Source organism: Arachis ipaensis, chromosome B9 (assembly GCF_059453495.1).
Source record: "Arachis ipaensis isolate K30076 ecotype BB chromosome B9, ASM5945349v1, whole genome shotgun sequence".
Lineage (NCBI taxonomy): Eukaryota > Viridiplantae > Streptophyta > Magnoliopsida > Fabales > Fabaceae > Arachis > Arachis ipaensis.
In genome coordinates, this window is record NC_142444.1 from 28,139,444 (window position 1) to 28,152,344 (window position 12,901).

The 12,901-nt window shown below is 38.3% G+C and overlaps 2 protein-coding genes across 2 annotated transcripts; both read right to left on the reverse strand.

Moving 5' to 3' along the window:
- Positions 1-7,382: 7,382 nt before the first annotated feature.
- On the reverse strand, positions 7,383-7,922 carry LOC148544110 (uncharacterized). Its single transcript, XM_088498132.1, has one exon. The coding sequence runs from the start codon at positions 7,920-7,922 to the stop codon at positions 7,383-7,385; it is 540 nt and encodes a 179-aa protein (XP_088354258.1).
- Positions 7,923-12,052: 4,130 nt separating this feature from the next.
- Positions 12,053-12,592, reverse strand: LOC148544111 (uncharacterized). Its single transcript, XM_088498131.1, has one exon. The coding sequence runs from the start codon at positions 12,590-12,592 to the stop codon at positions 12,053-12,055; it is 540 nt and encodes a 179-aa protein (XP_088354257.1).
- Positions 12,593-12,901: the final 309 nt, after the last annotated feature.

Here is a 12,901-nt window from a genome sequence, read left to right on the forward strand (position 1 = left end):
TTTGAATCTTCTTGCAAAGAGTGGAGAAGGCATGAAAAGCATCATTTTTATGAGCAAGGAAAAGTACCTAACCAAATCTAGAATAATCATCTACCACCACAAGACCATAGTGTTTACCTCCTAAACTTTGAGTTCTTGTTGGACCAAAAAGATCAATGTGTAACATCTCTAATGGCCTTTTGGTTGAAATTCCATCTTTAGGCTTAAAAGAAGATTTCACTTGTTTGTCCAATTGGCAAGCATCACAAGTGAGATCCTTATCAAATTTGATATTTGGAATTCCTCTAACCAAATTTTTCTTGACTAGCTTAGAAATTTGGTACATGCTTGCATGACCCAACTTTCTATACCATAGCCATTTTTCAGATTCAAGAGATGTAAAACATGTCACATTTTGTTCTTTCAAGTCCTCAAGAGTCAATCCATACACATTATTGCATCTTTTTACTTCAAATAAAATATCCCCAGTTTTCTCACAAACAACCAAACATACAAATTTCCTAAAAATAACTTCAAAACCCAAATCACACAATTGACTAACACTAAGTAAATTATGTTTCAGACCATTTACAAGAAGGACATCATTTATACAAGATGAAAAATTTTTACCAACTTTTCCAACAGCCACTATTTTTCCTTTTGCATCATCACCGAAAGTGACAAGTCCTCCATCATATTCATCAAGATTTATGAAGAAGGTTGTCTTTCCGGTCATATGCCTAGAGCATCCACTGTCTATATACCACATATTCTCCTTCTGTTTGGATGCTAGGCACACCTACAAAACAAGCTCAAGTGACCTTAGGTATTCAAATTTTCTTGGATCCTTTCACGTTAAACCATCTCTTATGTCCTAAGCCATTATAATAAAAAACAACCTTGTAAACTTTATCACCTATCATCCTTTCACCAAAAAAATATTGTATGGAAAAGTGTCCATTTCGGTTACATAGTATACAAAATATTGGAGTTGCTGTTTTGTTAAAGCTTCTTGGGTTTTGAAATCTTGTATCATTGGAAGATGAGGCAATATTCTCAAAATGAGATTTTTCAACAGATTTATAAAACCCCAAGCCAACTTTATCATAAAGAGGTTTTTGGCTAGTCAAGATTTGATTCAGATTTTCAGAACTTTGTGTGAACTTGGCTAAGTCTTCTTTAAGCCTTTTGACCTCTTTAAGCAACTCTTAATTCCTTCTAAAACAATCAACATATGCAACAACCGAATGATCACTTTCACAGCTCCTAAGTTGGGCTTTTAACTGCTTATTTTCTTCAACAAGATCACAAGCAGTTTTGGCCTCCCTTACTTTTTCTTTAAGAAAACTGTTTTCAGCTTTAAGAATGGTGATTTGTTGTTCAAGTTCTTGATTTTCCAGCAAGAAGCATCTTATTTTTCCAGAAAGGTGGTCTATCATAAGATGAAGATCTTCAGTGTTAGGGTTATGAAAGACTACCTGATCTATGTGATCTGCCATGAGACATGGTTGTGACTTGGTCTCGGATTCCTCATCATCATCATCTGAGTCATTTTCCAAATCTTTCCATGAAGCCATCGGTCCCTTCTTCTTTCCTCTTTTTGGCTTCTCCTCCTTCTTCAACTTGGGACAATCAGATTTGAAATGCCCCATTTCCTTGCAGTTGTAACAAGTTACTTTGCTAAGGTCTTTCTTCATTTTCCTTGAGCTGCTGCCTTTGCCTTTGAGCTTTACCATTTTCCTGAATTTTTTGGCAAACAACACAAACTCATTTTCAGAAGAGTTATCACTGGATTCATCATCCAGAGGGTTAGTTACAGAAGAAAAAGTGATTCCTTTCTTTTTTGAATCTTTTTTCAAATAAGTGTTTTCAAAAGCAAGAAGGTTTCCTCTCAAATCATCACATGTCATGGAATCTAAGCTACTGCTCTCAGAAATAATTAAAGCTTTTGTTTTCCACTCTTTTGTGAGACATCTCAGCACTCTCCTCACAAGCACAGAATCAGGATACGTAATTCCCAGAGCATCTAAGCCAACAATGATGATGTTGAATTGTTCAAACAGTTCATCAATGGACTCTCCTTCCTTCATTGCAAACATTTCATATTCTCTATTCAACATATTTGTACGAGTCTTCTTTAAATGGTGGTTCCTTCATGAGTGATTTGCAGTTTGTCCCAGATTTCCTTTGCCGTTGTGCATCGTGATACCCATTGGTATTCCTCGAAGCTGATAGCACAGTTGAGCAAGTTAACAGCCTTGGCATTTAGCTCCACTTTCTTCCTATCTTCCTCAGTCCAGCTTCCTTCTGGTTTAAGAGTGACCACTCCTTCAGCACTTGTATTAGTTGGAAATTGAGGACCTTCCAGAATGATCTTCCAGAGTCTGTAGTCTACTGCTTGCACAAAGATTTTCATTCTCTCTTTCCAATAGGTATAGTTTTTTCCATTGAAAAGAGGCGGTCTGTTGCTTGACTGTCCTTCTGTAAGGTTGTAGGATACCAGATTAGAGCCACTGCTTTCTGCCATTTGGATCTTTTCTCCAAGCTGCAAAGCTTGATCTCTTTGAGACCAAGCTCATATACCAATTGATGGTTTTCAGTGGCTAAGAGAAGGGAGGTTGAATCTTAGCCCCCTTTTTGCTCAGTAACACTTGCTGATCTTTTAAATAACTTCAGGAGATTTTTTGTCTTTTTATCTCGTCACTGGCCACGAGACTTTTTATTTTGTCTCGTCCCCAGCCACGAGAATTTTCTTTTTGTCTCGTCAATCAGCACGAGATATTTTTGGTTTTATCTCCTGTTGCAGCAGAAACAGAAATGGAGTAGAAGAAAGAGAATATTACACCCAGATATATCCTGGTTTAGCTGCTAAGTGCAGTGCAGCCTACATCCAGTCTCCATCACAACAATGATGGAATTTCACTATAATCATCCTTGATTACAAACACCAATTCTCCCTAGGAACTACCTTTCCTATCCGGGACAAGTCCAGAATCTAAACCCAAACTGAACTTGACTTGGTTGCAGCCAAGCTTTCAACTGTAAAGTGCTAACTCAACTTACAAGGGGATTCCCACAGAATCATGAAACACAACACAGATGTACAAAGGAACTCTAAGGACATCTATGGCCTTTTCTTTTAATTTTGCACTCTCTGCCTTTTTCTGCTCTATGACTTTTTCATACAAACCTCACTGTTTGCCTTTTCCATGAGACTCAAGACATGACAAAATTAAACAGAAAAATTACAAAATAGAGAACATTGAAGGAGAAGAAATTCTGTTAGCTTAGGTAGCTCTGAGAATCTTGTGCTTTGCACTCTCACTCCTTGAATCAACCCTAACTGTTCACCCTTACTTATAGGAAGAACCCTCCAAGGTTGAAACCAAACAAACCAAGCCAATCTTCTTCTTCTTCAATTTGAACCGGTTCGGCCAGAGAGAGAGAAGAGATAACCCATGCAAAACCCAACATGCAATTACCTCTAGTCCTTCCTTGGTCACCACTCTTCATCAATTCGAGCCCTTTATCTCTTCCTTGCTCTCTAAGATAAACTTCTGGCCCTTGTTGCTTCATGATGATGATAGCTTCATCTGCTCCAATCTCTGCCTCTTCCATCACGTAGCCACTCTAGCTACTTCCTGTGATATTTGAGCAAAATCAAAGACAAGCCATCCTCCAAAGATCTTCTTCTCTGATGGCCGAGATCTTCTTCTTCTTTTTGGGTATGAGGAGCCCGAGATTACCTCACCAAATCTTACCATTCTTGGTGATAATCTCAGCCACTACATACTTTTTGTTTGCTTTTTTCATGCCATCATTTCGATGGTCTTTAGGCGTGCTTCTTCTTCTCTATGGTAGCTTGCTATAGCTTCCATGGTTGCTCTGTAATGATATGACCGAAAGAGAAGAAGTGAGATGAGAGAGAGGAAAGAGAAATAATGAACAACAATTAATGAATTGAAGATAGATAGTAAAAGGGAATTAATTTCCCTTTCTCTTTGCTGACTAGCGTGTAGCTTTAGTGCTAGCAATCAAATCAATAGCTTTATTCTCTCTCATGTTTCCAATGTAAGTATTAACTTCACTTTATGAAATTTGAATTCCACCAAATCTTGAGGTGGGATCCGTTGGAAACATAAAACTTTGCTTCCCTTGCTTAATCAATTCGGACCAAGCCTTGGTCTATTTAGCAAAGATTATAATTGGGTCTTGTAGCAAAAACAATCCAAACTGGCCCATTCTCATAACAAAATATTCAGCCACAAGGATGAAAAATAATTTTATATCAATGCTGAATATTTTTAATCAAATTGGGCTTGCTATATATTTCTTTTATTTTTGGCCCAATTAGCATCATAATTTCAGCCATCATAATCACAATAAATTAATATCAAGGCTGAGTGTGGATTCATGTTGGGCTAGCCAATTTTTTGGCCCAACCATAAAAGCTGCATAGCAAAATTATTTAAATTAGCATATATGAATAGAAATAAAGTTAATAATTTTGCAATTAATTATATTAATAATGTTTGATCATCATTAAATTAAATAAGAGTTTTTCAAACTCAACAATCTCCCCCTTGATGACAAACATTATTAAAATTGAAATGGAAAGAAATTAAAGATTGAAGTATAGAATACTCCCTTTGAATATTTGAATTTCTCTCCCTTTCTAATTGTCACATGGCTCCCCCTTAATGTATGCTTATTTTACCAAGAGAAGCTTCATACCTGTAACAATTTTTATCAAGCCTAAAGCAACAATGTTATTCAACATATTCAATATGCAATGTTGAATGGCTTGATTTATGAGCAGAAATGGATGATCAATAATTTGATTTTCTGCTCAAACATACAAAAGCAAACAACATGATTTTTCCTGAATATTTTCTAATCAAAACAAGGCAGATTGATCATAACAAAAGAAAGTTTTCTAATCATTCATGATCATCTCAAACCATAGTAAACTTCATATTTCTCAGCTTAAAGGAACTGCCAAAAATAAATTCAAAACAGCAACCATCAAATAAATCAAATGCATCATAAACACAGCAAACATTTTACCAAGGTAAATAAATCACAAACATCAAGCAGCAGCAATCATGTTTACTCAAATAGAACAGATGCGTTATCATATATATTACCACAACAAAATATTGAATCAAGGGTGATCATGAATCCACAAAAGGATTTCGTCCCTTGTCTTCAATTTCAATTTTCAGCCATTTTCTCCCCCTTTTGGCATCAAGAGACACTGCAAAATAAATGAAAACATCATACCAAACAGCAGAATATTTATTTTCACAAAAATACAATTGGTTTTTGAGTTTGATTTTCATTTGTTTAAGATTCCGGAAGCTTTATTATCTCTGTATGTGGGTTTCAGTCTTCATCGCCAGAGTTCGGTCGCTGCTGCCGCTTGAGGTGGCTGCCGGGGCCACTGCCAAACTGGTTCAAAACCCGCCGCTATTTCGTTTCGCTATTTCAGTAAGTATTTCTGTTTCGAAAGCCCTGCGTTAGTGTTCTGTTCCGTGTAATAAAGTGTTTGCGATTTTAATGGTTCTAGGAGTTAGAATCTGAGTTTACTTGTGGCATTTGAAGCTGTTTCTGCTCTTGAGAGAGCGAGTGGAGCCGAGGTTTTGGTTGCCATCAGTTTGGGTTGAGGCAAAAAGAACTCTAAGGCGTTTGGATTATGGTTTTGCGTATTGAGGTAGGGGCTTTTCTAAAAAGCTATTTTATATCTGGAATTGTTATAAATGGATACTGGTGTGAGAATTATATACTTTTAGTGATTGTACCGGTCTTATGTGTTATTTGACTGCTTTGGATGAATATGATTATATGTTTCGATTAGATTATTGTTTGGTTTTCATAAATGAATTGTTGCTGAATTGTTTCTTTAAAGTTTTGGAAATGAGTTTAATCGGTTGATAATGATTTGATTTTGAAACGGTTTCCCTGAGATATGAAGATGAGATGACTGTTGGATTTAGCTTGTGTTTGAACTGGTTTGGATTTTAGACTGTTGAAAAGGATTGTGGAATGGTTTAGTTGGGACCCGAACCGAGTGGCAAAGTCCAAGTTTTAGGGGAGGTGCTATCGAAATTTCTATAAAATTACTAGACTTTGTTTGGGAAGTTATTTAGAAAGGTTTGGATTTGAGAAATTGTATTATTTGATTTATTAAGAAAATATTTATGTTTTCGGGCTTAATTTATTTAAGTAAACTATTTGCCTTGAGTTCGATTTATTTAGAAATGAATTATATTACCATTTAAATCACTGAAGGAAAGTATTATGTTCTAATATTGGTTTTAATATAAAAAGGACTTTTGCTTTTGGTTAGACTTAAAGATTTCGTTCAAAGGAGCTTTTAGTGATTTTAAAGGAAATTGGACTTTGACTGAATAATTACGTTTGTGACATTTTGGAAGAAGTCAGAGAATTGGTTTAAGGAGGAACCCGAAAGTGGTTTTAATTTAAATGAATCAGTTCCATTTTAAGTGAATTGACTTTGGATTGGGTTGGGATTTGTGACTTTATATGATCCGATTTTTATAATAAATGCTGTTTTTATTTGCTTAAACTAAGGATCTATGATTTTAAGAATTTTAATGAATTTTTAAGAAATTGAGATAGGTTGTCATTCCCTAAAGTCTTAAGACTCGGCTGAGAAATTTTATTATCGAATCCTATATTAGGATGAATGATTTTGAATCCTTCAAAGTAGATTTTAATTTGGCCTGGTTTTGGAATTTTGGAAATATGATGCTGAAAGTGACTTTGTTTTAGAAAAGAGAAAGTTACATTTGAGGAAAAGTGGCTATGAGCCTGAAAAGATTTGTGAAATGGGAATTTTTAAAGCCAAGGCTGGAAAGAAGTGAATTTCGATTTCAAAGTAAATTTGTAACGACCCAATTCCCAGTAAGTCATGATCATACCAGAAATCAAGTGTCACCAACTTGTTCACATGAAACCTTTACTATGTATTATTAAGCCTGTAATCGGGTTAGCGTACTATCGAGTTTTGGATAAACTTTTATAAGAAAACTTGCAAGGACAACTAATTAAACATACACAAGAATAAGCACACAGGTACTGTCGTATATATATATATATATATATATATATATATATATATATATATATATATATATATATATATATATATATATATATATATCCTGAGTTAGCATACAACCCTTTAGAAATACTACTATGTACAATCCAACACTCCGGGCCCTGGTCCATATAGAAAACCCCTAAACTGGCACCTGAACTAGTCTAGTCTACTATGTACACCCTACTCTCTCTGTGAGTCTAACCAAAAGTGAGAGATTAACACAAAAGCTAGGCTGATACAAAAAACTATCAAAAGGCACAACCGCAGCTCCCAGGCCTCAGGTATCATCGTCAGAGGAGATCACAACCACATCAGAACACTCCTCAGGGTCCTCGTCCTCGTCATCGGAAATCTCTATAATCTCAGGAGGGGCGCTGGCACTCGTGCTACTGGTCTGACCAGCACTCGCCGGTCCACTAATAGAGGCGATAAATGGCTCCTCAGAAGATGGCTCGGATGAAGATACTGAGATCTGCTCCACTGGGATGTCCTCCTCCGGTACAGGCTCTGGAAAATGCTCCTCTATGGGCTCAGGCTCAGGGTCCGCCTGATCCGCAGGCTGATCGGGATGCTGGTGAGGCATCGGCCCCTCATGAAACGGGTGAAAGGGAGCATCTGGGTGGAGCCACTGCAGTGGGAACTCATAGGGCATGTCGGGGTTAAACTGTGGAGTGTCAATCGGGTGACGGAAAGGATGATCACGCAGAATGTACATACGAGTCCTAATCTCCGCAGCTACTACATAAAACCTATGCTGTACAATATCCTCGTATATATAGGGAGGGTCCATCTCGTAAAATATAACTCCGGTCTCCATCTGAAGGGGAGGAAGAGAAGGGGTAAGAACTGGGGGGTTCTTAGTAGGGTCGAGGGTAGTTAGTTTAGTCAGGGTTACCACAATTCAAGTAATTCACAATGAACTATACAAGAATTACAGAGAAGCATCTAATTACCACAATTCAGAGTAACAGTGAGGAATGCATAAACACAGGAAGGCAATCACAGATAATTTCACCATATCAAATAAAATGCAAACGCACAACAAGGATGATGCATGTCTATTCCTATCGCAGGTAATGAGCTCATTTGTCGGTTTCAACCCGCACCCGACGCAACCCGACTCGCAAGTCAGATAAGGCATTCCAGCGGCATAACCTCTGCAAGTTTCTACTTCTTGCAGGCGCTGATTCTCCAGTTGAAGTATGCTGAACATGACCTCTGCAAGTACTTGCAGGCGCTGATTCTCCACCTGAAGCATGTGCCACTTTCTCCTAGAAGCCATTCCATATACACGGGATTCCCGTACAATTACTCACACATCAAGCCCACGGCTTAACTTTTCACAGTGACACTATAACTATTTACTCTCCGTCACCCTCTTGTGACCTTTTAATTATTTCATAATCACACGTGCCGGTTTGTCTTCTCTCTTTCTTTTAAAATTCAAAACTTCAGCCCCTTTTCATTTTCAAATCAAATTTAAACATAGTACTTTTCTTAAATAATTTAAAAATATAAAATAATTCTTTTTTTTTTAAATAAATCAAAAATCAAATAATACCATTTCTCAAATCCAAATCTTTTTCTTCTAAATAAATTTCAAATCAATTCTTAAGGTTTATAGCAAAATTTCGGCGGCACCTCCCCTAAAATCCGGACTCTGCCACCCTTCTCGGGTTCCATCCAAACCATTTTCCACACTCTTTTCAAATCATTTTCAATAAACCAAACCGGCAACTTTTAACATTTTCAAATTATCCTACCGTAATCCAGAAATCACAATCATCAGAATAACTCAATTCCTGGCTGCACTTAAACCCTCCAAACCTCAAACTTATCACAAATATCGATATAAATTCAACCGACAAGTAATTACGACATCAATTCACTTATCAAATATCAATTTAACCGATGAAAATTTACCAAAACCCTACCTTCGTACGAAATCAAAATATGCGAAGCTTCGGGGAAGCCTTCTGACCGAGCTGCTGAAGGAAAAAATGTCCGGAATCCTCCGTACTTCCTAGAACTCCAGTTGGCCAAACTCAAGGGGTAGAGGAGCTACGTTACCGTCGACTTCCACCGAACAAAAATAACGCCAACACGTAGAGGAGGAAGATACGAACACTTTTATCGGATTAGATTTTTAATTGGGATTATGGATTAAGTAAAATCAAAGGAAGGAAGTGGTGGAGGGTTATAGTTTCTTTGATGAAAGCTCTCGGTCACTTTACCCTTTCTTCATGCAATATGTTTAACAGATTAAGGAAAGTGTTTTTGATCTTAATGGAAGGGTGAGTTGGCAATTAAAGGATTATGTGTCAATGTTATATTACTAGGTGATTTTGGATTGAAATTTCTCCTTTCTTTCTTTCTCCGGTTCGGTCATATTGAATTAGAAGAAATGCATGTTAATCATTAATGGGATAACATTGCTTGATGTAATTCACGTTTCTATCCCTTCTTTTGTTTCTTTTTTTTTTCGGTAATAATAATAATAATAATAATAATAATAATAATAATAATAATAATAATAATAAGTTAAATATGTATAAGTTACTAACATAAATGACATTAGTAACTTATGAATTAAAAGATGTTTGATGGAGCTTTAATAACTCTAAACTCATCCAGAAATACCAATAATTAAGTTTTTATCGGTAAACATCGGACTTGATAATAATAAAATCAGTATTATTATCTAGGCTTCAATATAATTAGAGCAAGTAAAATAAATAAATAACATAATAATAAAATTATATTACCATTTATTTTACTTCGGGGTTCGAAGTCGACTCGTCAAAATAAAACTAATCGTTTTAAAATATTATTTTAAGAAAAACTCGCATCAGTGCAAAAATTAGAATTGTTACATCCTACCCTCCTAAAAGAAAATTTTGCCCTCAAAATTTCCTTTACCTGTAAACAGGTGCGAGTAAATGGTTCTTATCTTATTTTCTAGTGCTCAGGTGTGTTGTGCTTCTTCATCTCGTCTCAACTTACGTATAACAGTTAAAGAAATACAAGAATGCGACGTACCAGAATCATAAAGTGCAGTTAAGAAGCGAATCTTAACACAATACTGACCTTAGGTCAGGGAGTCCGAGTACGGGCATCTTCAGCAGTCATTGTAAATACCCTTCCTGGCTGTTGCGATTTAGCTATTCCTTGTACCAACTTTTCTGGACAATTGCTTGCTATATGCCCCGGTTCACCACAGTTATAGCAGACTCTCAGTCCAAGATAACAAGGCCTACCAGGGTGATTCTTTCCACATTACCTACACGTTGGGCCCTCCTGACTCTGCCGCTGAGGTTGCTTACCGGTATCCTGCCTTGGCCTATTTCCATTCCCAGTTGTAGAGCGCGTAGGGAAGTTTCTAACTTGTTGGTTCCCTCGCATAGGTACTCCTGGTACCTTAAAATTAACTTTCTGCTGTATCGCATGCCTATGAAAATTATTAAAGTTTCTTGGCGGTAGGCTTGGGTGTCCCATCCTTGACGCTGCCATCTTATGTTCACAATCTTCCATCAGCTGACTCTTATTGACAAGCTCTGCGAAATTCCGTATCTCCAGCGGGACTAATGAATGCATCAGCTCATCGCGAAGTCCTCCTTCGTACTTTAAACACTTCCATTCTTCAAAATCATCTGGGTTTCCCTGACAGATCTTAGAGAATCGGCACAAATCCTCAAATTTCCGAGTATATTCTGCTACTGACATATTCCCCTGCGTCAACTGCATCAGTTCCATTTCTTTAGCATCACGAACAGTTCTAGGGAAGTACTTTTTGTAAAATTCCTCCTTAAAAGTATCCCAGTCAATCTCTTCCACCACCTGCCTTAACAAGCGTTGCACTCCATGCCACCAGTGTTCAGCTTCTCCCTCCAGCATATAGGTCACAAATTTCACGTACTGTCTTTCTGGTACATGTTGCGCTCGCAATGACTTCTCGATACCACGGAACCAATTGTCAGCTTCAGTTGCAACAAGCGTCCCCTTAAACTTGGGCGGATTTACTTTCAGAAAGGTTGCCAGTGTCATAGGGTTATCGTGGTTTCCAGCACCTTCATTATCATTACCGTCTCCACCACGCTCACCATTGCGTCCTCCGTTACGATCTCCGTTCCTCTCCCCTAAACGGTCAATTGCTCGCGTAGTAGCAGTTGCCGTTTCACGCACAGCCTCAGCCATGGTGTTCATTGTAGCTATAAAAGCATCTGCACCCCTCGTCGATTCTTCTACAGGATTCGCACCACGCCTACCACGTCCTCGTCCCCGTGCAGCCATCAAGATCCTGTTCACACCCAACGTGCAATATTAAGGTGATCAGTCTTAACATTTCAGGCAAAGTGTGAATAGTCTCTAAAATAGAAACACAGCGACAGTCATGCAATTCATATCACAACGATATTCTATATGCATGAGACACAACTCAGAGAATGCAATGAAGCATGATTCAGTCCATATTCCCAGGCTTTAATAGGAACGAACTGCTCTGATACCAAGTTGTAACGACCCAATTCCCAGTAAGTCATGATCATACCAGAAATCAAGTGTCACCAACTTGTTCACATGAAACCTTTACTATGTATTATTAAGCCTGTAATCGGGTTAGCGTACTATCGAGTTTTGGATAAACTTTTATAAGAAAACTTGCAAGGACAACTAATTAAACATACACAAGCATAAGCACACAGGTACTGTCGTACATATATGTATATATATATCCTGAGTTAGCATACAACCCTTTAGAAATACTACTATGTACAATCCAACACTCCGGGCCCTGGTCCATATAGAAAACCCCTAAACTGGCACCTGAACTAGCCTAGTCTACTATGTACACCCTACTCTCTTTGTGAGTCTAACCAAAAGTGAGAGATTAACACAAAAGCTAGGCTGATACAAAAAACTATCAAAAGGCACAACCGCAGCTCCCAGGCCTCAGGTATCATCGTCAGAGGAGATCACAACCACATCAGAACACTCCTCAGGGTCCTCGTCCTCGTCATCGGAAATCTCTATAATCTCAGGAGGGGCGCTGGCACTCGTGCTACTGGTCTGACCAGCACTCGCCGGTCCACTAATAGAGGCGATAAGTGGCTCCTCAGAAGATGGCTCGGATGAAGATACTGAGATCTGCTCCACTGGGATGTCCTCCTCCGGTACAGGCTCTGGAAAATGCTCCTCTATGGGCTCAGGCTCAGGGTCCGCCTGATCCGCAGGCTGATCGGGATGCTGGTGAGGCATCGGCCCCTCATGAAACGGGTGAAAGGGAGCATCTGGGTGGAGCCACTGCAGTGGGAACTCATAGGGCATGTCGGGGTTAAACTGTGGAGTGTCAATCGGGTGACGGAAAGGATGATCACGCAGAATGTACATACGAGTCCTAATCTCCGCAGCTACTACATAAAACCTATGCTGTACAATATCCTCGTATATATAGGGAGGGTCCATCTCGTAAAATATAACTCCGGTCTCCATCTGAAGGGGAGGAAGAGAAGGGGTAAGAACTGGGGGGTTCTTAGTAGGGTCGAGGGTAGTTAGTTTAGTCAGGGTTACCACAATTCAAGTAATTCACAATGAACTATACAAGAATTACAGAGAAGCATCTAATTACCACAATTCAGAGTAACAGTGAGGAATGCATAAACACAGGAAGGCAATCACAGATAATTTCACCATATCAAATAAAATTCAAACGCACAACAAGGATGATGCATGTCTATTCCTATCGCAGGTAATGAGCTCATTTGTCGGTTTCGACTCGCACCCGACGCAACCCGACTCGCA